The 24,759-nt window shown below is 38.4% G+C and overlaps 1 protein-coding gene and 1 long non-coding RNA gene across 5 annotated transcripts in view; both read left to right on the forward strand.

Moving 5' to 3' along the window:
• Nucleotides 1-241: 241 nt before the first annotated feature.
• On the forward strand, nt 242-1,885 carry LOC122018759. The gene is made up of 2 exons (XR_006121891.1): nt 242-777; nt 1,629-1,885. It is a non-coding gene; the product is annotated as an uncharacterized LOC122018759 (long non-coding RNA).
• Nucleotides 1,886-3,982: 2,097 nt separating this feature from the next.
• Nucleotides 3,983-24,759, forward strand: part of LOC122018856 (beta-galactosidase 6-like) — a 53,791-nt gene continuing 33,014 nt past the window's right edge. The window contains exons 1-10 of one of the 4 annotated variants that reach the window (XM_042576298.1): nt 3,983-4,401; nt 4,491-4,586; nt 4,659-4,771; nt 4,859-4,925; nt 4,997-5,089; nt 5,184-5,327; nt 5,465-5,553; nt 5,657-5,762; nt 5,881-5,968; nt 6,150-6,268. In XM_042576298.1, the coding sequence (XP_042432232.1) occupies nt 4,234-4,401; nt 4,491-4,586; nt 4,659-4,771; nt 4,859-4,925; nt 4,997-5,089; nt 5,184-5,327; nt 5,465-5,553; nt 5,657-5,762; nt 5,881-5,968; nt 6,150-6,268 (1,083 nt within the window). In that variant the 5' untranslated portion in view covers nt 3,983-4,233. The remainder of the gene's footprint in view (nt 4,402-4,490; nt 4,587-4,658; nt 4,772-4,858; nt 4,926-4,996; nt 5,090-5,183; nt 5,328-5,464; nt 5,554-5,656; nt 5,763-5,880; nt 5,969-6,149; nt 6,269-24,759) is intronic. The other 3 variants (XM_042576299.1, XM_042576296.1, XM_042576297.1) reach the window with 3 other exon arrangements.

Genomic DNA, 24,759 nt, shown 5'->3' on the forward strand with positions numbered 1-24,759 from the left:
TGTTTGAACATCCAATTAAGTTATGGATATATAAACCTAAAGTTTAATAGTAAACCCTAACTCTTTAATTGCTTCGTCGCCCGCCCCTTGCCCGATTCTTCCCTCTGCCACTTCCCCTTTTGACGGCCCACCACCTCGTCGCCAGCGATTCAACACTGCCCCTTGCTGAAGCAGCCCGGAGCCAGCCGGCTGCTTCCTCGTGTGCACCCGACAACAGCAACAAGAAAAGGGAAAGGCAAGTAATTCCTTTATAGATACGGACCGGCGTTTTCGGTAGGCTAGCAGTAAGGTTTGGGGTGTTGATTTCCATTTTGTCCAGGGCTATGTGATTACGGTTAGGGTTTGTAAGATGTGGATGTTTTGCTTCTTGTTGTTTCCTTTGTTTTCCGATGGGTTTCCTTGCTTCCTTGTTGTTTCCGATGAACTTAGTTGGCGGCGATTTTAATTCCTGATATCTCACATTGTCTGCTGGTGGATTGTTGTCTTTGAGTGAGTCTTGATGAGTTCTGGTTCTTGGTGTTGATATGCAAATAGGTTTTTGAATAGCTAATGGCTTCCTTGCATATGTTTTTGATTTACTGCTAGATACAGGTATGGGTTTGTTGCATTTGAGAGGGGGGTCTCTGTGAGTTCTGAACTTGGGTTTTGATGCATAATTTGGTCCTGTTCAGTTTTCATTCTTTTTTTTTTTCATTGTTAGGATTTGCTGCATTTGAATTTCTGCATTAGTAAAGACACAAGCCTTGTTGAGGGAGTGGGAAGTGAGCATTAGATGAGGTTCTGTTTTGTTCACGTTTTTGGTTGTGATGTTTGTATTTATGCTATATGATTCTGCTTTGTTTTGTTTGATAGTAGATGCAGATAGAGAGGATCTAGAATGGTTTTGCGATCGAATAGTGATTCATTTCCTGGGATTGGAATTTGCATGGTTTTAATAATTGCCTTTCATAGTTACTTAATGATACCTATAGTGTATGAGTACTGTTAGCAACACTAAATAGATCAACCAATGAATGTCAGTAGAAAAGTGTTTCATGATTACTTGCGTGTTTAGACATGATTAAATAGAGTTTCTCGATATAACTAACTAAATGAACATGGGCATGAGTGGTGACAATATGGAATGAGTGCATTGGGATGAGCTCTGGAGAGGACCCTTCCAAATATGAATGATAAGGATATGTAGAATGGATATGATTAAATGTATTCTTTTTATTTTCCAAAGAGGTACCTCACAACTGGACATAAATAAAGACTGAAAGTATGAGCTTAATACATGTAAAAAGTTGCCACGATTGTTTCATGTTTACTTTAGTAAGTATATTGGAGAATTTCTTTTTTGTCCAGCGAGTATGCTATAGTATGCTTAAGTTAACTGTACTTGATATATTCATGTATGCATGGTCTGTAATGATAGTTAAGTTTCCATGTCTTATATATATTGGAGAATTTTCCTTTCCAGCAAGCATGCTCCACCATGTTTAAGTCCACAGTACTGGATATCTTCATGTGTTCACGTCTTATAATTATTGACTCTGAATGTTACTTTATTTTATTGCACCAGTTTGTGTCGATACAGGAAATATACTTGCTTGCTGGGTTGCGAACTCACAATTTAGGAAATGCAGGTGAGGAGATTAGTACCCAATACCCAAGTTGTGAAGGGGGATGCGGAGGTGGAGTAGCTGAGGAGCAATGCATGACACTATTTTTTTTTTAGATTTGATCGTTCAGTAGTATGAGTTGGAAACTTTGAGCTGTCTAGAGAGTTTTATGGATTTTCCATTTTAAAGAGACATGATGAGTTTTGAGGTCCATATGAAATAATTAGAAACAAATAGAATGTCTTCCTTTTGATGCATGATTTTAGCGTATTTGATGGGAAGGCCTTTAGTAAAGGTGTACGGGCTGTTTTAACAATACTTGTCTACAAGGAGTTTCAAAAACTGACAGTGATAAATAGACAAGAAGATGACCTCATTTGAATCTTCGAATGCCTTTATATCCCATGGATTAGGGTTCCCAATAGATTGACCTTATCCTTAATCGATTGTCACGTTAGATCCAAGCACATTAAGCTATTCAAATCTCTTAATGACTTTTTCTTCTCCCAATTGATTACCAAATCAATTAAGAGGCTTTAATCGATCACTTGATTTATTACGAAGCCCACAACGCGTGGCAAAAAACTCCCCTCAATTGATTAGTCAATCGATTGAGGATGCTTTGGATCAATTGCCCAATCAGATCTAGTGGCTTAATGTTCTTCATGAAAACTCCTCCCAATCAATTGCCTAATCGATTGGAGAGTGCTGAATCGATTGGACAATCGATTCAGCACCTCTCTATGCTCGCGATTTACGCTCTCAATTGATTACCTAATTGAATGAACTTTGGGCTAATCGATTACCCATGCCTCTATGCGAATGCACTCCCAATCAATCCATTGATCGATTGAACTTGGGTTAATCGATTATCCATTTGATTGCCCCAACCCTAACTTACCTAATCCAAGTCTAAGATTTCATCTCCTAATATATGATTACCCATTTGATTGCCCCAACCCTAGCTTACCTAATCCAAGTCTAAGATTTCATCTCCTAATATATGGTCAACTGTGACTTGTTGGAACTTTCCACCTCTTGCCAAATTTCTCATTAGACTTTAGATCATCCAGTGAGGTCCTCTTTGATATACTTGGAGTTTTCTCTTGTCCAATCGTAGTTAGGGCTTTTCTATTACCAACGTACAGTCCTCCTTGACCTACTTGGACTTTTCTTTGTCTAACTGTAGTTAAGATTTTCCTTTGTCAACGTGTAGTCCTCTTTGACCTACTTGGATTTTCCTTTGTCTAAGCGCAGTTAGGATTTTCTTTTGCCAATGTGTCGTCATATTTAACTCACTTAGACTTTCTCTTACCTAACCGTAGTTAGGACTTTTCTTTACCAACGTACGGTTCTCTTTGATCCACTTGGACTTTGTCTTACTTAATTTCCAGTTAGAACTTTACAGTCAAGTATACGGTCTTTCATGATTTATCAATTAACCTTGACCTACTTGACCTCTTACAAATGCTTTCCAAATATATTGTCCAAATATCGAAACTTAAGCTCGAATACACTCTAATTTAGTCAAACTGATCAATTTTGATTCGAGGATGTTTACAACAATAATCTTGTAATAAAATTCAAATTCTCTAAGTCTATTAATGAGTTTTGATCAAAATTTTGTTGATAGATCTAGAGAATTTCAATTAGACACATTCTAATTCTTCTGGATTTTTATCATTCTTTAGAGTTCAAATATATCCTTTTTTTTATTATTTTTAAAGTGAAGTTGATTTTTAGAAATTAATACTATATAGTGTTAATTTTTAGAAATTAATACTATATAGTGTTAATTTTTAGAAATTAATACTACTACCGTGTTAATATAATTAAATTGTGATATTAATTTTTAAAACCAGCATCATATTTATTAGTGTAGGTAGGAAAACGAAAATAGAAAAGTTTAATGGAGGAAAAACGAAGAAAAAATGGTTAGGAGATCGAGAATAAAAAAATTAATTTTGAAACGACATGGACCACACGTGACAGTTCATTTGACACAACGAGGCAGTAAGTGACAAATTGAAACGATCATTATAGAAATTGATCGGCAACTTCTCCGAATCCTTCCATCGCGCTATGTTTATCCGTGTCTGTGAAAGAGTGGATGCATCAACTCCGAATACACGTCGACGTCGTCTACTTAGATTTGGAATCTTTTCTTGTCCGCATCGCATTAATTACCGACAGAACATAGGGACAACGAACAATTCAATTCAATGGCGTTACGTATTGGTTGGATGATTGGGTTCGGGTTCGGGTTCGGTGGCGGTGGCGAGGTTCAGACTTCAGAGTGAATAGCAATAGCAATAACAATATCCGGTGTGGATGCCACCTATCGTACGTCCTTCCTTCCAGCCCTCGTTCACGCATCCTGTGTTCTCCTGTATTTTTCATGGATGACTCACTCCAGCTGCGACTCTTCTTTCTTCTACCACAAATAGCAACCACTCCATCCTTAGAAATAAAAGTAGCTACCAGGAAAGAAGAAGCAGACAAAAGCTGACTGCGTTGCTTCCCCTCCCAACTTACTACATTACGTACGCGTCTTCCTGTTAACCACAAACAAATACCCTTCGATCTCTCGTCGCAGCTGGATGGAGGGAGGGAGTTAGGGAGGGAGAAGATGGCACCACCACCGCTTCTACAATTCCTGTTGTTGCTGTTGCTTTGCTGCGACCTTCAGCTCTGTGCCGCAGCCAATGTGTCGTACGATCACAGGGCTCTGGTCGTTGATGGCAGTCGGAGAGTGCTCATCTCCGGTTCCATTCACTACCCTCGCAGCACTCCTGAGGTCTCTCCCACCTCCCCGCCCTCTGTTTTTCACACTTTCACTAGTAAATAATAGTCGATTGCGATGCCTCTCCGGAATGAATGCCGCAGATGTGGCCTGACCTCATCGACAAGTCCAAGGACGGCGGGCTCGACGTCATTGAGACCTACGTCTTCTGGAATCTCCATGAACCCGTCCAGGGCCAAGTCAAATCTTGCCTCTCACTCTTCCTACCAAATGTATGTTGATAAAATTATTTGTTTTGGCCTTCGTCACAGTATGATTTCGAGGGGAGGAAGGATTTGGTGAGGTTTGTGAAGACGGTAGCGTCGGCCGGCCTCTACGTTCACCTTCGGATAGGCCCTTACGTCTGCGCTGAATGGAATTATGGGTAAATTAAAATTTGGGTTCTTGATTTTCTCTTTTAGTGCCAATTTATTAGGCCTGGGGATTTTATTTAGTTGTTCATTTGATGCAGGGGATTTCCTGTTTGGTTGCATTTCATCCCTGGAATTAAGTTTAGGACCGACAATGAGCCCTTCAAGGTTTACTTGTCTCCCCATCAATTCCAAAATTCTAGTGTGTATAGTTCATAATTTCTAAATCATGACTGCAGAGAGAGATGCAGCGGTTCACAGCGAAGATCGTCGATATGATGAAGCAGGAAAAATTGTATGCATCACAAGGCGGACCCATCATTTTATCCCAGGTAAATATTTAGAAAGTGAAACGAATGCAGGTTTCATTTCTGGAACAGGTATGGTTGATCATTGTAGCTGATTTGGTTCTCTTTTTGATGGTAGATTGAAAATGAATACGGAAACGTCGACGAACATTATGGTCCTGCAGCTAAAACATATATCAATTGGTCAGCATCAATGGCTACCTCTCTAGACACTGGTGTACCATGGGTGATGTGCCAACAATCTGATGCCCCTGATCCAATTGTGAGTTTCATGCTTGGGCTTGTGTTTTCTTAATTTTTCTTTATACTGATATTTCATCAACACTCCTTCGCCATATTCAGCCATACTTTCAAGTTTTCTATTGAAGATGTTACCGACTTGCATTATCTGTTGTATAGATCAACACTTGCAATGGATTTTACTGTGATCAGTTTACTCCAAACTCAAATCAGAAACCAAAAATTTGGACAGAGAATTGGAGTGGATGGTGAAGCATTTGGACTCCATTTTACGCTCAACTGTATATTGTTCAATGCCACAACCATGTTTTATATGTTTGCTTTCATTGTCGCTTTACTGTGGGATGGCAGGTTTCTTGACTTCGGTGGTAGAGTGCCATATAGACCTGTTGAAGATCTTGCATTTTCTGTAGCTAGATTCTTCCAACGTGGTGGTACCTTCCAAAACTACTACATGGTATATAACCTATACATAAACTGATTTTAACTTTTCCACTTGTTAAATAATTGCATTCTATAATTTTCACAACTCTTGAATAAAACAAGAGTAACATGGTGGATCTTGACTTTGCTAGTACCACGGAGGAACCAATTTTGGCCGTTCTTCAGGGGGGCCATTTATTTCTACAAGCTATGATTATGATGCTCCTATTGATGAGTATGGTGAGCTTATGGTTTGGTCTAGATAGTTTATTGTCATTAACACTAATTGTAAAACTCTTGGTAATTTTGTGACCATTTCCAACTATTGTCCATCCTGGAATTAGCACTTATTAACCACTGAAATTAAATATCTTTGTCATGTTACACAATTTGATAATAATTCTTTTGATACACCTCTCAGGAATTGTTAGGCAACCTAAGTGGGGTCACCTTAGAGATTTACATAAAGCGATTAAGCTTTGTGAAAAAGCATTGATTGCAACTGATCCAACATACACTTCTCTTGGTCCAAACTTAGAGGTAAGCAATTATGCATATTATCCAACATCCTGTATTTAATACCATTTACTTTGTTTGTTCTTGCTCTCAACTTGTTGCCATCAAAGATTTTTTTTCTTGCTTAGGTTGAGATTCAAAATCATGTTAAGAAACATATGAAACAAAAGTTTTTAGTTTAATAGAGCTTAGTTAAGAAGGCTGAACAAATCCTATCGTGGTGTAATACAGGAAAAGAATGTAAAATGATGCCTTTCTGTTTTTCTAACTAAATTAATGAAGGATCGAATCGACGCTGGGTTAATAGCGTTAAAATTTTTTTTTAAATAAATGAGCAGATAGTAACTAAATTAATCAGAGTTAACACAGTAAAAATAACAAATTAACTTAACTTGATCCAATCAAGTAAGACAAAGATAAAAATAATATCTAATAGTTTAAGCATGCAAACTGATCAACCAAGCTAGAAAAATATATATTCAATCGTTTTAAAAATGTATTCTTATTTCTAATTTCTCCTAGATGGAGAAACCTTGAAAAAAAAAAGAATCTAAAAGTTAAGCACAATAAAACAAATTAAGGTCGAAAGGAAATGAAGCGCAAGTCGCAGCACAGATGGTGAAAGATCACTCAAAGCACAAGAGCAAGAGTGAATTGTTTGTAGATTGGATGTCTTGAAACTCTACCTCGAAACTTCTTATATAGTCTCTCCCAGTCGATTGGGAGCCTCCTGGTCACCTGTGTAGGTGCTGATGTGGCTACAACTTCTATCCGGTAGATACGTTAACTTTAGTTTCCTGATCGCTTGTAGAAGGGTCAAATCTCATCTTGAGCCAACTAGCTCGGTTGCCGATAACTTCAACTTCTTGGTTGCCTGGCCGTAAACTTCAGTCACCCGAATCATACGATCACTTGGACCCTTTGAAATCCCTTCATTAAGAGTTAACACCAACCAGTTGCTCCTGGACTCCACTTAGTTGCTTGAAACCATCGAACATGTTACATGTAATGAGTATAATATAGAATATAAAGTTACTCACATTTACTTGACTAGATTTGATCTGTCTAGTTTGGTTTGCCAAGCAATCAACTTCTAGATGATTCCATATACTTGACTTGTGCTAAGCAATCAGCTCCTAGCTAATTCCACACACTTAGACTTTTTGCCAAGGAATCAACCTCCAGCTGATTCCATACACTTGAACTTGATTCACCTAGCCTTTAGCTAGGAATTTGTCTTCCAAGCTTTAATCACTTGAACTTGATTCACCTAGCCTCCAATTAAGAATTTGTCTGCCAAATCGTGATTACTTAGACTTGATTCATCTAGTTCCCCGCTAGGAATTTTGTTTGCGAAGCGTTAATCACTTGGACTTGTTTTACCTAGCCTTTGGCTAGGAATTTTATCTGGTCTCTAACCAAGACTTGCTCATGTCTGATTTTCAACCAGGACTTTAGATGCCTAGATCTACTAGGACTTAGTCACTCCCTAGTTTACAACCATGACTTTAATTCCTGTCAAGTATTCTGAACTTGATACAAGTTAGATCACAACTAAATTAACTTTAATTTTAGTCATATATCAAAACCCTGGGTTACATATTGTGCGCCCAATACCAATAATCTTTCCCTTTTTGATAATATGAAAATTAAATTAAAGTTAGTAATCAATAACAAAAATAATTTGGAATATTCAATGTATACAGAAAGATAGAGTTAGTGTAATCATACATGAATAATTGAAATAAGTGAATGAATAACTCCTAAGGAATTTAGAATTTAAAGTTTAAGACAATTTTATTTTTAATCCTTCACTTTCACAATTTTATTTTTAACCCTTTACTTTTCTCCCTTTTTTCATATATTAAATATGGGTTAACATGCAAATAAGCAATAAATAACAGAGGATGATGTATAAATTAAACCATATTCAAAATAATTTCCCAGTGGAATAAGGGTTGATTATTGTTATTGTTGTTGTTGTTGTAGAGTAGGTCATTTCAATTTGTTTAGACTGACGTAGTCTCCTTAATAACTACAACGAGCTGTCTGATACTAGTCAAAATAATTTCCAAGTAAAATTAAGTTAAAAACAAGAAGTAAAACGCAACTCAATAATCAAGTCAAACCAATAACTCAAGTATATAAAGATCAGACTTTAAGTAATGAATGCATGCCAAGTATAGACTTTTAAGTCAAGTCAAAGCACAAGTCAAAGTTAGACTCCAAGTCAATATACAAGACCACAAGGGTGGGTCAACCAAGTCAAAAGGATCATAGCCAAGTTGGTCAACCATTAAGCATAAAGTTAACTACTAGGTCAAATATACAGGTATGTTTAACTAGTAAATGCTTAAAGTAATGAACAAGAGTGCATAAGTTTAGAAGCATTTTGAATAGTTAGTTAAACTATCTTTAAGAAAATAAGCTTCAATGAAAGCAGATAAGGTCCATGACATGATTTTTAAGCAAATAAGCTTCAATGACATTAGATAGGTGATGAATTAATAAACTTGAATTTTAGTCAAGTAAGCTTAACAATTTTGAAATCACATGAAGTCTAATCAAGTAGAATTGAAAATTAGTGGACTAAAGATATTTAGTAATCAAGTAGGACTTGCAAATATAGTAGTCAACATAAGTAACATTGAAAACATTCTCCAAGTCAATATAAAGGTTAAAAATAGTTAACTAAAAGTCACTACTCGTCAATGCAAGTTCATATAAGTCAAGTCTAAGAATTAATCAAGCATGTAAACATTAGACTTATAACAAGGCAAGACTTAATAACTTAGGTTTTAAATGATAATTAACTTAACATGACTTGAATGATTCATAGGCTTTCTAATGGTCATGTAGATATACGTAATTTAAGATCTAAGAAACATATGAATTTGAAGTAATCACTAAGTTAAAACATGACAAGTTTTTCATGTAAATTTAATCAAGTAAGCTTAATAGTCATAATCACCATACAATATTTGTAAGCATAAACATGAGTATCAATTCAATTTGCACAAGTATTAGATGAGTAAACGCTTAAGCATTATTATAAAGCAAGTCGACAAGTAATATAAGTGTTGATATGTGAGTGTTAAATGACCTTGAATAAGTGAATAATTAAGCAAGCTTTTAAGTGAGTAATTTAAATCTTTTAAATGAATTCCATGAAGAAGGAGTCCAAGACAAAGTTGTTGTCATGACCAAAAGTCACGTCGAACTCGAATCCAAAAGAGAAGAGTAAGTTGCGACACGATCCTTCTCCTGGATCTCGACAATGAGCTTTGTTGTGGATCTCTCGCACTGCTAGAGGGTGGAAACCCCAAATCGCTCGCTCTTCTTCCCTGTTACTGCGCAATGAAATAAACTAGAAACGAAAGGAAGAATATCAAACCTAACAAATACGATTTGAGGTTCGAGATGATGCTCCTACTCCCTCGTGCCGTAGGTGGACGAACCCAATCAATCCGCTGGACGAGTCCCTAAAACCCTAATGAAAACCCTTCGGTGGAGAAATCACACTTGTTCGCAATAACAGAGTACAAGTACAAAGAATAAGCAAGAAATACAATAAGATTACACAAGCACTCTACCAATCTTGCTTTCTCGTCGATCGAGTCCTGATGAGCAAAGATTAAAACCCTAACAGCAGCAATTGCTCCATGGGAAGCTCACGCGAAGCTTCGAACAGAGCTCTTATCGCAGCCCACAAATCTTCAGCAGAAGAGAAGAAAGAAAGAAGAAGAAAGAGTAGTCGCACCAAAGCCTCGATCTCCTTTTATATCCCGCGAACCCGCACAACAAGAAGTACGAGAAGACGGAGCGACCCGCCGGACTAATCTTGACGATCAGCTTCACCGATCGTCCAGAACGGATCAGCTTACCGATCGCCAACCGATCCCTGGGACCGATCGGCCGACCCCAGATTGCCCCTACGTAGTGCCCAACTTTCGATCGCTTTCTCGACCGGTCGCGACCGATCGAAAACATACGATCGGTCCACAAACCGATCCTTCTTTTCGGCCTCGATCCACGGAGAGATCACGATCGTCGATCGGCCTGCGCATCAGAAGAAGCTGCACTACGCCGCTCTTTGTTATCCGACGGCCACCGATCGACCTGACACACAATCAGATCGGATCGGCCTCAGATCGATCCGTAACTTGCTTTTGCCCAAACCAAGTCCCAAACCTTTCAAACCAATATCCGTCAACCTCCGACTATTGTACATCACAGTGATCCGGCCACACCCTCGACTAAGACTCCCCACCAAGTGTCCTGCCAACCTTCACCCACTTGACCTCCGTACAAGCATCCGGCCACCCACGACCTACTGACTTCCCATCACCTGTCCGATCACCTGATCTATCTCGATTTTCCTCGCCCGCCTCACTCACCGTGACTCTCACCTCACTCACTGTGCTTTCACACCGCCAACATCCCATGCCAGACTTTTCACCGGGCTTTCTCACTCACTTTCCTAACCGCCAAACATCCCAGCTAGACTTCTCCACCGCTTCACTCACCAGTGACTTTCCACACCGCCTAACATCCCAGCTTAGACTTTTCCTGCCAAGTCTCCATACTGATTTTTCCAACCAAGTCTCCATACTGACTTTTCCGCCAAGTCTCCATACTGACTTTTCGCGCCAAGCCCCCGCTTGACTTTTCTCCATACTGACTTTCTATGCCCAAGCTCTGCTTCTTTCCACAAGTCTCCATACTGACTTTTTCCTAATCAGTCAACCAGTCAACCTCGACCTACCTCCAATAATCTCCCAAACATCTATTCTTGTCCCATATCAAGAATACAACCTTCCACGAGTGTCAAACATCAACACGCAACTCAACTAGGTCAACCTCGACCCAAGGTCGCACCGACAATCCTCCTAAGTCAAACATCAAAATACAACTCGAGTCAAGTCACCTCGAGTCGGGTCAACCAGTCAAACCTCGACCTAAGGTCGCACTAACATCTCTTTCGATTCTCGACAAAACCCATAATCAAGTTAGGTTAACCCGATAACCTAACTTAGGTTTTCCAACCATCTTCCAATGTCCAAATGTTCTTTCCTCAACATTCTCCTGACATTCTCCCTCGTTAACCCGACAACCTATCTCGGGTTCTCCACTCCTCGACACACATCAAAAGAGTTCCAATGTTCTTCCCGAACATTCGACATTCTTCCCTAGCTAGTTAACCCGATAACCTAACTCGGTTTTCCAATAATTCTCCAATGAACACTCTCCCTTGACACATCAAAAGAAAAGGAGGGTATCAAGGTCAAAAGTTTCTTCCTAACGAAAGTCCCATACCTTAATTTCCCCCTCGATACTAAACTCAACAATCAACTTAGTGACAATCCCATATCACTAATCCTCAAAAGTCTTAAGGAGTAAAAACCCCTAAAAGTCAACTCCTCGACAATTAGGTAAACTCCCCAAAGGTCAACCCCTCGACTATCACCAACAATGTCTTTGAGTTCCAAACCTTGAAACCAAAACACCATTTCCATAACTGAAATTTCGACAACAAAAAAAATCAGATTAAGACGCCCGCTTCGGCCTCTGCGACCACCACCATCACCGCATCGCATCGCACCGAATCGATCTGCAGAGCACCGATTAATACCACACCGTCTCTGATCAGCATCGATCATTCTCCGGATCGGTCCTGACTCGATCCACCCAATCAAATCGAACTTGATTTTCCCGAGAAGTTCGTAAACTCACGTAAAATTACAGAAAATTCAAAATTGTGAAATTGAGGATACATTCCTCATAACATATACTATCATGGAAAAATAGTTTTCTATGAAAATAACTTCCATTTTTCAATCTTGATACAAAGTTCAAAAACTTTGAAATCGCTCAAGTTTAACTCAACTTTGATCACAATGTTCAATGATGAATGCTATCACTAGGAAAGCTTCATCAAGGTTTTTCAAATCAATTTTAGAATACTTTTAAAACCATTCAATTTAGGACCATAATCTTAGGGCTAGATGTACATGACTTGTACACAAGCTTTCCTTACGATCCTTAATTTCTTGAATTAGGTCATCTAGGTACAAGGACAACGACCTTGATCCTAACTCATGATCCTAATATCTCACACACATCTAAGGTGTATCAAACCACATTCAAGTCAATTTGATGTGAGATATGGGTTAAGGTCAACTTAGGCTAAGTTCTCATGCATTTTCTAAACACCGATTTGATCTCAATATCAAATTATATGTTTGTCCTTAAATCAATTTCATTGATTATAATGCAAGAGATGATGACATGGTATATAATGATATCATAAGTAAAAACATGTGCCAATGTCATGATGTCATGGCATAAAGTTTGAAAACTTAAATAAAGCATGACATATAAACTAGCCTAAGCATTATCATGACATTTCAAATGATAATAAACTAAATATGATGTCATGGCATGGCATATGGCAACCAATCATGGCAAGTTAGCACAAATAAAATACCTAAATTCCCTATCTAAGTATCCTTAGCCTTAGCTAACTTAAAATCTAACCCTAGATTGCCCATATATCCCTAAGAGAAAACCAAAATCCCAATTATGGTATTTCTCTAGGTTTTCTTAAATTGTGCCAAATAAGATTAAAATCGATATTTTTCAAATATGGCACAATTTACTCTTCAAGGAGTAAATAATAATTCTTTTCATTTTCAAAGGTTATCAAAACCTCGAAAATGCTCCTCGAGTGTCAATTTCCTCAAAGGTTAACTACCTTCTAATCGAGTTGACACTCTAACCCATCTACGGATGAGAAGATGCCCTAGGAACCCAACATCTATGAGCTCATTAGGTTCACTAAATATTCACTAGGATGACTTCCTGCAACCCTCCCATGATCCTCTTAGGCTTTCAAGCCTTGGTCATTCGGGACTCATCAAGATCAACCTAGTGACTCTCCTTGTGACCTGGTGGTGGTCTCCTAGCCCAGGTTTGTTCCACAATCGAACGGAACACCATGACAAGTGGGCTCGACCACTGGGACTTAGGCTCGTGACCCAAACCTTCCTTGTCCCTCGACTGGGTTTTGACCCTGACCCTAGAGTCAAATCCTTAAGAGCTTTTTCTAGAGAATCAAGTCTTGACCTCAAGACTTGATTTTCTCTAATACCTTTTGTTTTCATTTTCTTTGAGGTATTCCTAGGCATGTGTCTAGATGATTTGGGATTTCTATCTAGATTTTCCTTAGCCTTAGATGAGTTAATTCTAGGTTAGCATTTCTAGAATTGTTCTTATCTAGGCTAACATGCTTGGCTCCTAGCACATGTACGATTTCTAGTGTTACCATGCTTATCATTATCGACAAGTGCAATAAAATTCCTAGCATGCATTTTATTAGAATTGCAAAACGAACCTTAGAGGTTACCTGTGGTCTGCCTTTAGCCCCCCATCGACGTGCCTGGCCTCGCCCTCGAGGTTGTCTCCCCTGACAATGGCTCCTATAGTGTCCCCTCATTGCATCGAAACACACGACTGCTCCTCGCCTTCGCGGACCCGCCTCGACCGCGCCGGTGGAGTCTTTCTTACCCTCTTCGGACACTTACTCTTGTAATGTCCATGTTCCCTACACTCAAAGCACATAATGTGTAATTTAATCGAACTTAAATCGCTTGAGTTACCTAGGGTCGAGGGTGGACGCGAGCTCTCTTCATCCCTCTGAGGTGTGCTTCTTCTTCGTCCGAACTCAAGAAGAACTCTCCTCCTCTTCTTTCTTTGAGTGGCCCTCAACTTCTAAATCTTCTCCTCCATAATGTGAGCTACTTGGCTCACTTGGCTCCTCTTCATGGTTTGATGAGCTTCCCTCATGGAACTTGGCCAAGTTATCCCATAATTCCTTGGCATCATTGTAACCTATCTTACACAAGATGTTAGTAGGCAATGAAAATTCAATTATTCTCATTACCTCTTCGTTGATTTTGGATTTGTGAATTTGTTCTCTTGTCCACTCCTTCTCAAGTGGTTTTCCTTCCTTATCCACCGGAGGAGTAAAACCTTCTTGTACACAAAACCAATTCATTATGTTAGTCATAAGAAAGTACTTCATCCTTACCTTCCACGGGTTGCCGTGATTCGTAGAAGGGTGGAACGGTGACGCCTCTCCATGTGAGATCCATTCTCTAGCTGCTCCCACGGTGTCGATCCCACAAGAGCGACCTCGCCTCCGATACCACTCATAGATCTCTGCACGGCCAGAGAGGGGTGAATAATACCTAAATCGCTCGCTTCTTCCTACAATTCGTTAGCGCAGCGAAAAATAAACTAGAAACGAAAGGAAGAATATCAAACCTAACACAAATATGCACGAGGTTCTGAGACGATGCTCCTACTCCTCTGTGTCCGTAAGGTGGACGAACCCAATCAATCCGTTGACGAGTCCCTAAAACCGCTAATGAAAACTCCTTCGGGTGGAGAAATCTACACTTGTTCGCAACAGCAAACAGGAGTACAAGTACAAAGAATAAGCAAGAAATACAATAAGATTACACAAGCACTCTACCAATCTTGCTTTCTCGTCGACTGGAGTCCTGGATGAAGCAGCACTTAAAACCCTAACAAAGAAATTGTTCCAGTCTGGGAAGCTCACGCGAAGCTTTCGGGAGGAACTCAACAGAGCTCTTATCGCAGCCCACAAATCTTCAGCAGAAGAGAAGAAAGAAAGAAGAAGAAAAGAGTAGTTGCATGACAAAGCCTCGATCTCCTTTATATCCCGCGAACTCGCATGAACAAGACACGGCCGGAGAAGATTTGAGCGACCCGCGACTCAATCTGTCGAATGCAGGACCGATCGAGCCACCATCGGTCAGAACCCTTCGACGGTCCGGGGACCGATCAGCCGATCGGTCCCTGCACCGATCAGATCGCCCACGCAAGTGCCCAACTGTTTTCCTCCGATCTGGCCCGCGGACCGATCGTTCCGATCGGTCCACGACCGATCCCACCTCTTACCGCACTCGATCGGCCGAGACCGATCGTTTCACCGATCCGTCCCCGACCGACCGCAAGCTCACGTAATTACGCATTCGCTTGTTATCCGATCGGTCACCGATCGATCGGATACACAATCAGATCACCGGATCGGTCACAGATCGATCCGAACTGGTTTTGCCCAAACCAAGTCCCAAACCTTCAAACCAATATCCGTCAACCTCGACCTATCGTACATCATGCTTAGTATCCTGGCCACTCGACCGCTAAGACTCCCCACCAAGTGTCCGTAATCCCCTTGACCCACTTAGACTTTCCTCTTCGTGCCAAGTATCCACCCCTGACCTACTTGACTTCCCATCACCGACGTCCGATCACCCTCGATCTATCTCGATTTTCCTGCCTTCACTCACTGTGACTTCACCTAGCTTCACCACTGTGGCTTCTACACGCCCTAACATCCCACCAGACTTTCTCACCGCCTCGGCTTTACTCACCGTGACTTTCCAACCGCCAAACATCCCGCTAGACTTTCCCAACGCCTCGGCTTCACTCACCAGACTTTCCACATCGCCTAACATCCCGCTAGGACTTTCCTGCACAAGTCTCCATACTGATTTTCCAGCCAAGTCTCCATACTGACTTTTCCCCGCCAAGTCTCCATACTGACTTTTTCACAAGCCCTCGCTGACTTTTCCAAAGTCTCCATACTTGGACTTTTCTAGTGCCAAGCCCCTCGCTTGACTTCTTCCGCCGCCAAGTCTCCATACTTGACTTTTCCCGAATCAGGTCAACCAGGTCAACCTTGACCTACGGTTGCCCCAATAATCTCCCAAACATCTATTCTTGTCCCATATCAAGAATACAACTCTTCCACGAGTGTCAAACATCAACATGCAACTCAACTAGGTCAACCTTGACCTAAGGTTGCACCGACAATCTTCCTAAGTCAAACATCAAAATACAACTCGAGTCAAGTCACCTCGAGTCGGGTCAACCAGGTCAACCTTGACCTAAGGTTGCACCAACACTTTGTGCACTGGGCTGCCCTTAAATGAATTCTTATGTAAGTAATGAGATTAAGTAAAATCAAGTAGGTAAGTGGCTTTGAAATCAAACGAGTTCAAGTCAAAATAAAGTATGTAATCATGTATCTTGACAAATAAGCTAAGTATCAACATCTAAAGTTAAGTTTAACTTTAAATTCAAAATAAATCAACATCTAAAGCTAAGTCAAACTAGCTAAACCTAACAAGACCTAAATCTTAGTCTGAGTGAAACTCAAAGTTAGCTTATTTCTTTTCGTCCAGAAATTTCTATCTTCTTTTACGTAGCTAGAGTTAATATAAGTTGAATCCACATAATGAACATGATATTTGGGGATCCAATACGAATTATGTCTAGTAGATTATAACTTAATTTCTTATTTTGTCCAAAAGTATCCTCTTGTTGTGCCGTAAGACATTTGTATGAAACATAAGCTAGGTTAAGTATGTGTATATCATTTTTCTTAACTCCTAATATGGTCAAGTTTGGTTCTTCAATGTACTTAGTTTAAAGACATTTTATTTTATAGCTAGTATCACACAACTTATTCATGCTAAGCAAATTAGACAAGAAATTTTCAACATACAATTTTTTCTCAATAAATAAATTCAAATTACCTGAGTCAATTACCTTTAACTTGCCTTGTTCGAATTCTGACTTGGGCTCGAGTTTTGTGCTTGCTGTCCAGCGCAGGGAGGACTCTCCTTGTGCTTGTTGTCTGGCGCTGTTGGAGGCTACTGTTGATGTTGTGGCCGGTGGCAGGGCCTTGCGCCGACAGACAACCAGCGTTTATGATGTTTGGCGACAGCGGCGCGTGCGAGCAGAGAGGGCGTTGCTCCCCTCTCTCACCTTCTCCAGTTTTGGCCGGACCTCGCTGATGCCAAGGTAGGACCACCGACGGGCGATGGTGTAATCGGCAAAGCAAGAGTCAGCAACCTCTTGTGGTCAGCAGCAGGGGACGAGAAGCCAAACGTGGTCAGCGGTGGAGGAAAGAAAAGATTAGGGATTCTCGATTTTCGTGCACGTCTTGTAAAGGAGAAGACGAAAAGAGATTTTAAAAAGCAAAGGAAAAGGAATAAAAGAAAATAAAAAGAAAAATTAATTTAAAATTAATTTAATTCTAAAAATAAATTTAATTCCAAATTAAATTTATTTCCTTATTCCATCCATATTTTATATAAAACTCCTATTGGGTGTGGATCAAATCCAAACTCATATCCATTAACTTGCAATCCATACCATTAGCCTTAAGTTTAGTTCAAAACCAAACCACTTGGTTCAATAACCAAATCTCTTTTACTTAAAGAACCAAACCAATTTAGTTCATTAATTAAACTAAAGAGTACCTAACTTGTCTTCAAAAGACGTGGCCCAACCATGCTTCCGTTACGCTAATCTTTTTTCTATATTTGCCCTTCATTTGGTCCAACCAAACTCAATCTCTCTCGATCTGAGAATTCAATTTTCAAACTCATTTTAAGTCATTCGGATAAACTTATAGTGCGTGTGACCTTATAGGTTCTCGGTTATGTTAGCCGTCCATAATTAACCATTAATTATGGATCAATCATGAGTGACATCTAGTAGTGCATCATGATCCCCAATTGGCTAGAAAATCAAACGGTTGATTCCAGAATCACTTCTAAACCTTTCAGCAACTATAGTAAGTCTTGTCTCGTTCCTTTTACTTGTTTTATACCTACTTGGTTCATGGCATGATTTATGTGTTAGTTCCTATTAGGCTGACTACATCAAGCTAAGTAATACTTCCTCGCCCTGTAGATTCAAATTACTCATACATGTGTCCAAGAGTCTCGTATTCTTGACATGTGATGTTTTGGCCAAAGACTTTTTAATAATAATCCTGATAAATGGTCATAGAGTATACAACTTCTTGTAAGGAGTGGTGAATCCTTTATTGGCTATTCAAAGACCTTCAGGCACTTTGACTTATACCCAATCATCCTGGGTCAACAGCTCTTCGGAGATGCTTGCTTAAGATGTAAAAATATAAGTTTTTATGACCAAGATGACTTGAATACTTAAGTCGAAGGAAACTTATACTCGAGCTACAATGAGATCTTGATTGGCATTATTATATATATATGTAGAGAACCATATGAAGTCTTATAGCAGGTCACTTCTATGAACTAGTTACCATAACTAGCATTCACATTTAACTCTTGGCATTCCAATATCTTCAGCTAGTGAGGAACAATTGCTTGGTTAAACTAAAGAGTATAACACGTACTAGTCTCACAGAATCGATGATGTCCGAATTCATTGATTCAACGACTAGGGATTATTTCAATATATTTATAATTACACATGTAGAGATACTCACTAGTCGTGATTCAATCACAAGTTCTCTCATGCTATGAATCATATTACGGACATTCAGTAAATGGTTAAGATTCAATTATATATATAGAAAATATGCACTCAAATAGTAAATTTTATTTATCCAATAAATAATATAATATCTAAGGCGATTGCTTTAGGACACCTTTCAAATATAACATACTCCCACTTGGCTTAATGCCAATCGCTACAATATCCAATACCACAAGCCTCTACATAACTCTCAAACTAGTTTTGAGGTAGAGGTTTCTTCAAAGGATCCGTTAGGTTCCTTTCGGTTGGAATTTTTCTTGATTTGTATTTCATTCCTCCTTATGAACTGTATGATCAAATAATAACGACGAATCACATGTTTAGATCGTTGATGAGACCTAATTTCTTTAGCCTGGTCAATGACCTCATTGTTGTTGCAGTAAACTGGTACTGCTTTAACAATGCTTGGAACTTTATTCGAGTTCAGTAACGAACTTCACAATATAAACCAATTTCATTGTTGTTTCAAAAACTATAATGTATTCTGCCTCAGTGGTAGAATATGTAATAGTTTCTTACTTGGAACCTTTCCAACTAATTGTGCTTCTATGTTAAGGTGAATATGTATCTAGACTGGGACCTGAAATCAACCTTGTCCATCTGGAATTTGGTACCAGTAAACTCACGTATAATCATATCACGCCCTCTATAATCATGAACAAATCCTTTGTGCTTAAGGATTGCCTTGACATCCATCCAACAATCTATGCCTAGATTTGATTGATATCTGCTCGTGACACTCAGAACGTACGATATACCGGGCCACATACATAACATAGCATACATGGTTGATCCTATAGCTGCCGCATATGGGATCTAAATCATGTGAATCCTTTTGTCTTGTGTGCTCGGGCACATAGACTTCGAAAGGCAAATCCTTTGTCACATGGGAAGACAACTTTTCTTGAATTTTTCCTTGCTAAACCATTTTAGTACTTTATAGATGTATGTAGAGTGTGAAAGACTAAGCAATCTATCTGATCTATCTATATAGATCTTAATCTCAAGGATATAGGTTGTTTCTCTTATGTCTTTCATGGAGAATGTTTTGGATAACAAAACTTTAACTGACTTTAAAATAGGCACTTCGTTTCCTTTAAGTAATGTGTTGTCAATATATAACACAAGGAACTTGATTAAACTCTCATTAACCTTCATGTATACACAGGGTTCGTTTGGATCTTGTGAGAAATCAAACTCTCATCCATGGCGATTTTCTTCTTGAAAATCTACTTGCACCCAATAGGTACTATACCTTCGGGTGGATTCACTAAGTTCGAAACTTGGTTTTTAAACATAGAATACATTTCCAATTTCATGGTTTTCAAACCATAAGACCCTTTCTGAACTATTCTGAACTTCTTCAGAATTAGTAGGTTCATCATCCTCAATAAATAACATCTCTCGATTCTCTCGAGAATTAGACGTGTCCTACTAGATCTACGAAGAGGTGGTGTATCAACAGGTTTGACTGTTACCTCATCCCAATGAGTAATCAGCTGTGGTTCTTGAATAGGCATCTCTATGTCTATTGGAGTCACTTGAACTACTATTAGTTCAACCTTACTCCCATTGTTTTACTATAAGAGAGATTCTTTTTTTAGAAATATAGCATGCCTTGAAACAAACATATTTTATTCCAAGGGATGATAAAATTGGTAACCCCTAATTTTCTTAGGGTAGTCAATAAATAGACACTTATCAGATTTAACATCCAACTTATCTGATATAGTCCTCTTTAAATAATAAGGAAAACCCCATATCTTTAAATGAGGGCATGTACTAGTCCATTTCAAATGGAGTAATAGAGATTGCCTAAGTCAGGACTCTGTTTAACAAGTAAACAGCTGTCTTGACTGTGTAACACCAAAAAACTTTTGAAAGACTCGCATGATTCATCATTAGCCTAACCATGTTCAACAATGTTTGGTCTTTCTTACACATCATTGTGTTGTGGCGTGTGAGGCGGAGTTCATTGAAATAACATTCCATTGTTTTTGAGATAATTTTGAAACTCTTGACTTAAGTATTCATTAGGTCAAAGTAATTTAATACCTTTGTCAAAATGTTTCTATACTTTATTTCTGAATTCTTTGAACCTTTCAAAGGCCTCAAATTTGTACTTCAATAAATACTCATACCTAAATCGTGAGTGATCATCGATGAAGGTGGTGAAGTAGCTATAACCTCCTAGTTCATGAGTTGACATGGGCCCACATACATCAGTATGTATAACGGCCAATGTGTCATTCTTTCGTTCACGTTTTCTTATAAAAGGTAACTTAGTCATCTTGCCTTTTAAGTATGAAGCATATGTATTATATGAATCAAATTCAAATGATTCTAGAATATTACACTTGTGTAATTCGGACATACGTTTCTTACTTATCGTCTACTATTCTTTTAGCCCACTTATGTCATTACATATATCTAAGGTATACCTGGTATCCAATAATCAAGTGTTTAAAGGAATAGTATTCAATCTCGAAGATATTTGAAGGAGATAGGGCATCAAATGTCTTTATCTTCTTTCTGGACTCAAGATAAATCTTGCCATGTTTTCTCTAATGTTCCATCTTACAATAATGGTAAGGTAACATGGATCCTTTAGAGCTAGTTCTTCCTTTTTGGTCTTGAGAACAATTCTCAAGTTGTGTAGCCAATCCAAGAAGTTCGGCCTTGTCAATTTGGTTGTTTACAAAGTTGAGCGCAAATTCAAAGAAAACATGCTTATTCTAATAAACTAGAAATACACAATCAAGAAAATATGAGAGATATGATTTATAACATAAATGTAAACCATTTACACATGTATATGGATTCCCACTTATCGAACTCAAAAGCCCTTACTTTGAATTCAGAAGATCATAGGTTTTCTCCAAGTGGTTTGATATCCACTATAGATAAAAACAACCTTACTTTGGCTAACAAATCATTCTTGGTTATAGTAGTAGGTATTACATATACCAATTATGTATTGCATATACATAACTATCACATTATGTTATCAATCATTGAATATTCACATAAACATCGGGTTGTTAACATATTAATATGTATACATCAAATGTATATCATCCAATTTGACCTCTATCCATCTTGACCTTGGCTTTAGCACAACAAATCAAAGTTTCAAGTTAAAACAAATCAATTGGCTGAATTCATAGTGGGTATTATAGATATATAGAACGCTACTCTTAATTATTCCTAATCAAGCATTAATATACAAGGACAATATTAATGTCCTGAGACTAGCATGTAGGTTAACGGATGACTTAATCTCACAAGTCATGGACATGAGATATGAGGTTGACACATGGTTATATATTAGAGAATATGTACTGAATTGACCGCCATGAGAATGTTTCATGGATCGTTATATGAGTGTCATAAATATTCTCACTATTGGTATGAATAGTCCTTAGACCTGAAGTCACTACGGTTCCCTACATAAGGAGTTGTGTATTTTAATATCGTCAAACGTCGCCTGTAACAAGGTGGGCTATAAAGTTGATCACTGGGTATGCAATGAGTTATTGAGGGATGTGAGTGATGTAGATGAGATTTATCCCTTCCATATAACGGAAGCGATATCTGTGGGCCCTTGATTAGTAGGACACAAGAATGCATGACCATGCTCAAATGAGTCAATATGAGATATTGAATTTATTTATTTTGAGTGTATCTACTTGAAGATCAAGAAACACAAAGATTGATAAGAGGATGACACGGTCTATGCCTCAGTGATCGATCTAGATATCAAGGATAGAGGGACTGAGTCATACAAGATAATAGCTACGGACAGGTTAGGTCGGATCTTGACTTTCTCGTCACTTGGGTAGCAATGATGCATTGATAGATGCCACCCATTGTTTATGTATCTAAAATGTTGATTTAGATACATTGCCAACGTTACGAGAGTCTATTGGGTCACACACAAAGAACATGTTGGTTTGGAGATGGATATTTTAGTTTGACTAAAATACTGAAGATCTTAAGATTAATGGGTTAATCTAAAGTGTTGATGTCATCTTTGTAATGATTGACATTAGTGCTAATGGGAGATTGTTAGTAATATCCTTAAGCGCCAATTATGAGATGATTAGGCTTATTGAGTTATTGGGTTAATGGTTAATCCAATATAATAATCTAACCTATTAAGAGGAAAACAAAGAGAAGTTTAATCCGAATTAGACTCATTGAGTTAGACTTAATTAGATCCAATTACTGGATTGAGTCTAATTTGAATTAGATTCATTGAGTCAATTTGGATTGATGCCCATGGAGTCAATTGGGATTGATATGGTTTAATGAGTTAGACTCATTGGGTGAACTTGAATTTATCAAGGAAGAGGAAAGGTCAATTTTGACTTGACCAAAAGACTCTTCATAACAGATGACTAAGAGTCAATTCATGAAGAAGATCAAGAGGTAAAAGGGAGATCAAGAGCCAAATGGACTTTTGGTATTCCATGGGAGTACAAAAGGAGGAATTTTAGTCATTGATTGTAAGAAAGTTCATTTTTTATCTTCTTCTCCTTCCTCCTCTTCTTCCTCTTGGCCGATCCTTCCTCATGGTCGAATCACCTTATGTGGCTAGCACCATAAAGTTGGTTCTTCTCCTGATCGAGAGTTCATGAGACGAACAGAACATGTTCGTGTGGATACTGTAGAGGCGCGGACACTTGATCGCGCTGAGATTTGAATCCAAAGAAAGGTTGCTGTCGGGATTGCGAAGGACATGCATCAAAGGTATATAACTATCATGAAACTTAGTATAGGATGCTTGTTTATTCTTCCCAATGCATGAATCCTCTTGATAAGGAACTAGATGTTTTCCGCTGCGCTTTCGCGTGTTTAACGCCCTAGTTCCTTACAAAGACGCCTTCCATCTCCTGGAAGGCACCTCGGATATTGTTCACCCGAGGTCTTTTGTGCTATTCTTGCCATACAAAGCGTGTTAGTCCAATAAACCAAATAATAACCTGCAAGATAAGTGTTAGCACAATAATATTGAGTAGTAATTAGATCTTGTCTCCCTGAAACAAAGATCTAGTAAAAGGTCTCAGTTTAGGGATCCGAAATGGATTTCAACTGGGCCGACGTCTGTTGTCCCTCAATCGAGGCGCGTCCTCACCGAGTCACTCTCCTCTAGTGACTTACCTTTACTTAACAACTTGTAGTCGGTTGACTAGCCTCATAACCCACCAGGTCTTCATGTTAGTTGTCAAGTTCGCAGACCCAACTGGACTTTTGTCGATTGTCAGGTCCCGTAGACCCAACCAGATTTCCCGCTAGATATTAGGTCGGCCTGTTGACCTATCTAGACTTCGCACCAGCTATCCGGTCTCGTAGACTTAGCTAGATTTCAGCCTGCTGTCAGGTCCTTTAGACCCGTCAACTTCTGCACACTTGGTAAAGTACTTAAATCACAAAGACACCTAACTTAGCTCACTTATCATTCATCAAAACCCGAGTTAGACCGTTAGTGCAAATTACACCAATAATCTCCCTTTTTTTTTTTTTGATGAAATGACAATCTAGGTTAAAGTTAGGAAAAATATGCAAAAACATATATAAAATGATTTAAGAGAAGTCTAAAGTAAGATAGTTAGTTTTGTTCTCTTGATCATTTTTAGGGTTATTTTTCTGATTCTTCTGATAATATTTGGATTTCTCACAAACCCTAACCTTCAAAAATTCATAAAAATAATATGAGAGAAAAATGTAGTAAGTAAGCATGGAAAGTAATAAGACCTTAGCAAAATAAGTACAAAATTTTCAGGTTTATTGGAGGGAGAATAAAATGCACTTAATTTTAAAAGAAGTCTAACAAAGTTTTTAACAAGTTTTGAAAGCTAACTTTTGCAAAATAACTATTAAGATTTTAAAATTTAAGTAGCTTCTATGATATTTTCAAAGTAATTGTTAAAATAATTGTTCAGGTTTTAAAAATGACCTGGTTTTTCAAAACTATCAAAATTATGTGTTTTTCAAGAAAAATAATTTTCCCCAAAATGCTTTTTCAATACTTTAAAATAACCTTAAAACATGAATTTTAAGCATAAATTTTGAATTATACAAAATATTTTTGAAACAAGAATTTTTAA

This window comes from Zingiber officinale, chromosome 9A (assembly GCF_018446385.1).
Source record: "Zingiber officinale cultivar Zhangliang chromosome 9A, Zo_v1.1, whole genome shotgun sequence".
Taxonomy (NCBI): Eukaryota; Viridiplantae; Streptophyta; class Magnoliopsida; order Zingiberales; family Zingiberaceae; genus Zingiber; species Zingiber officinale.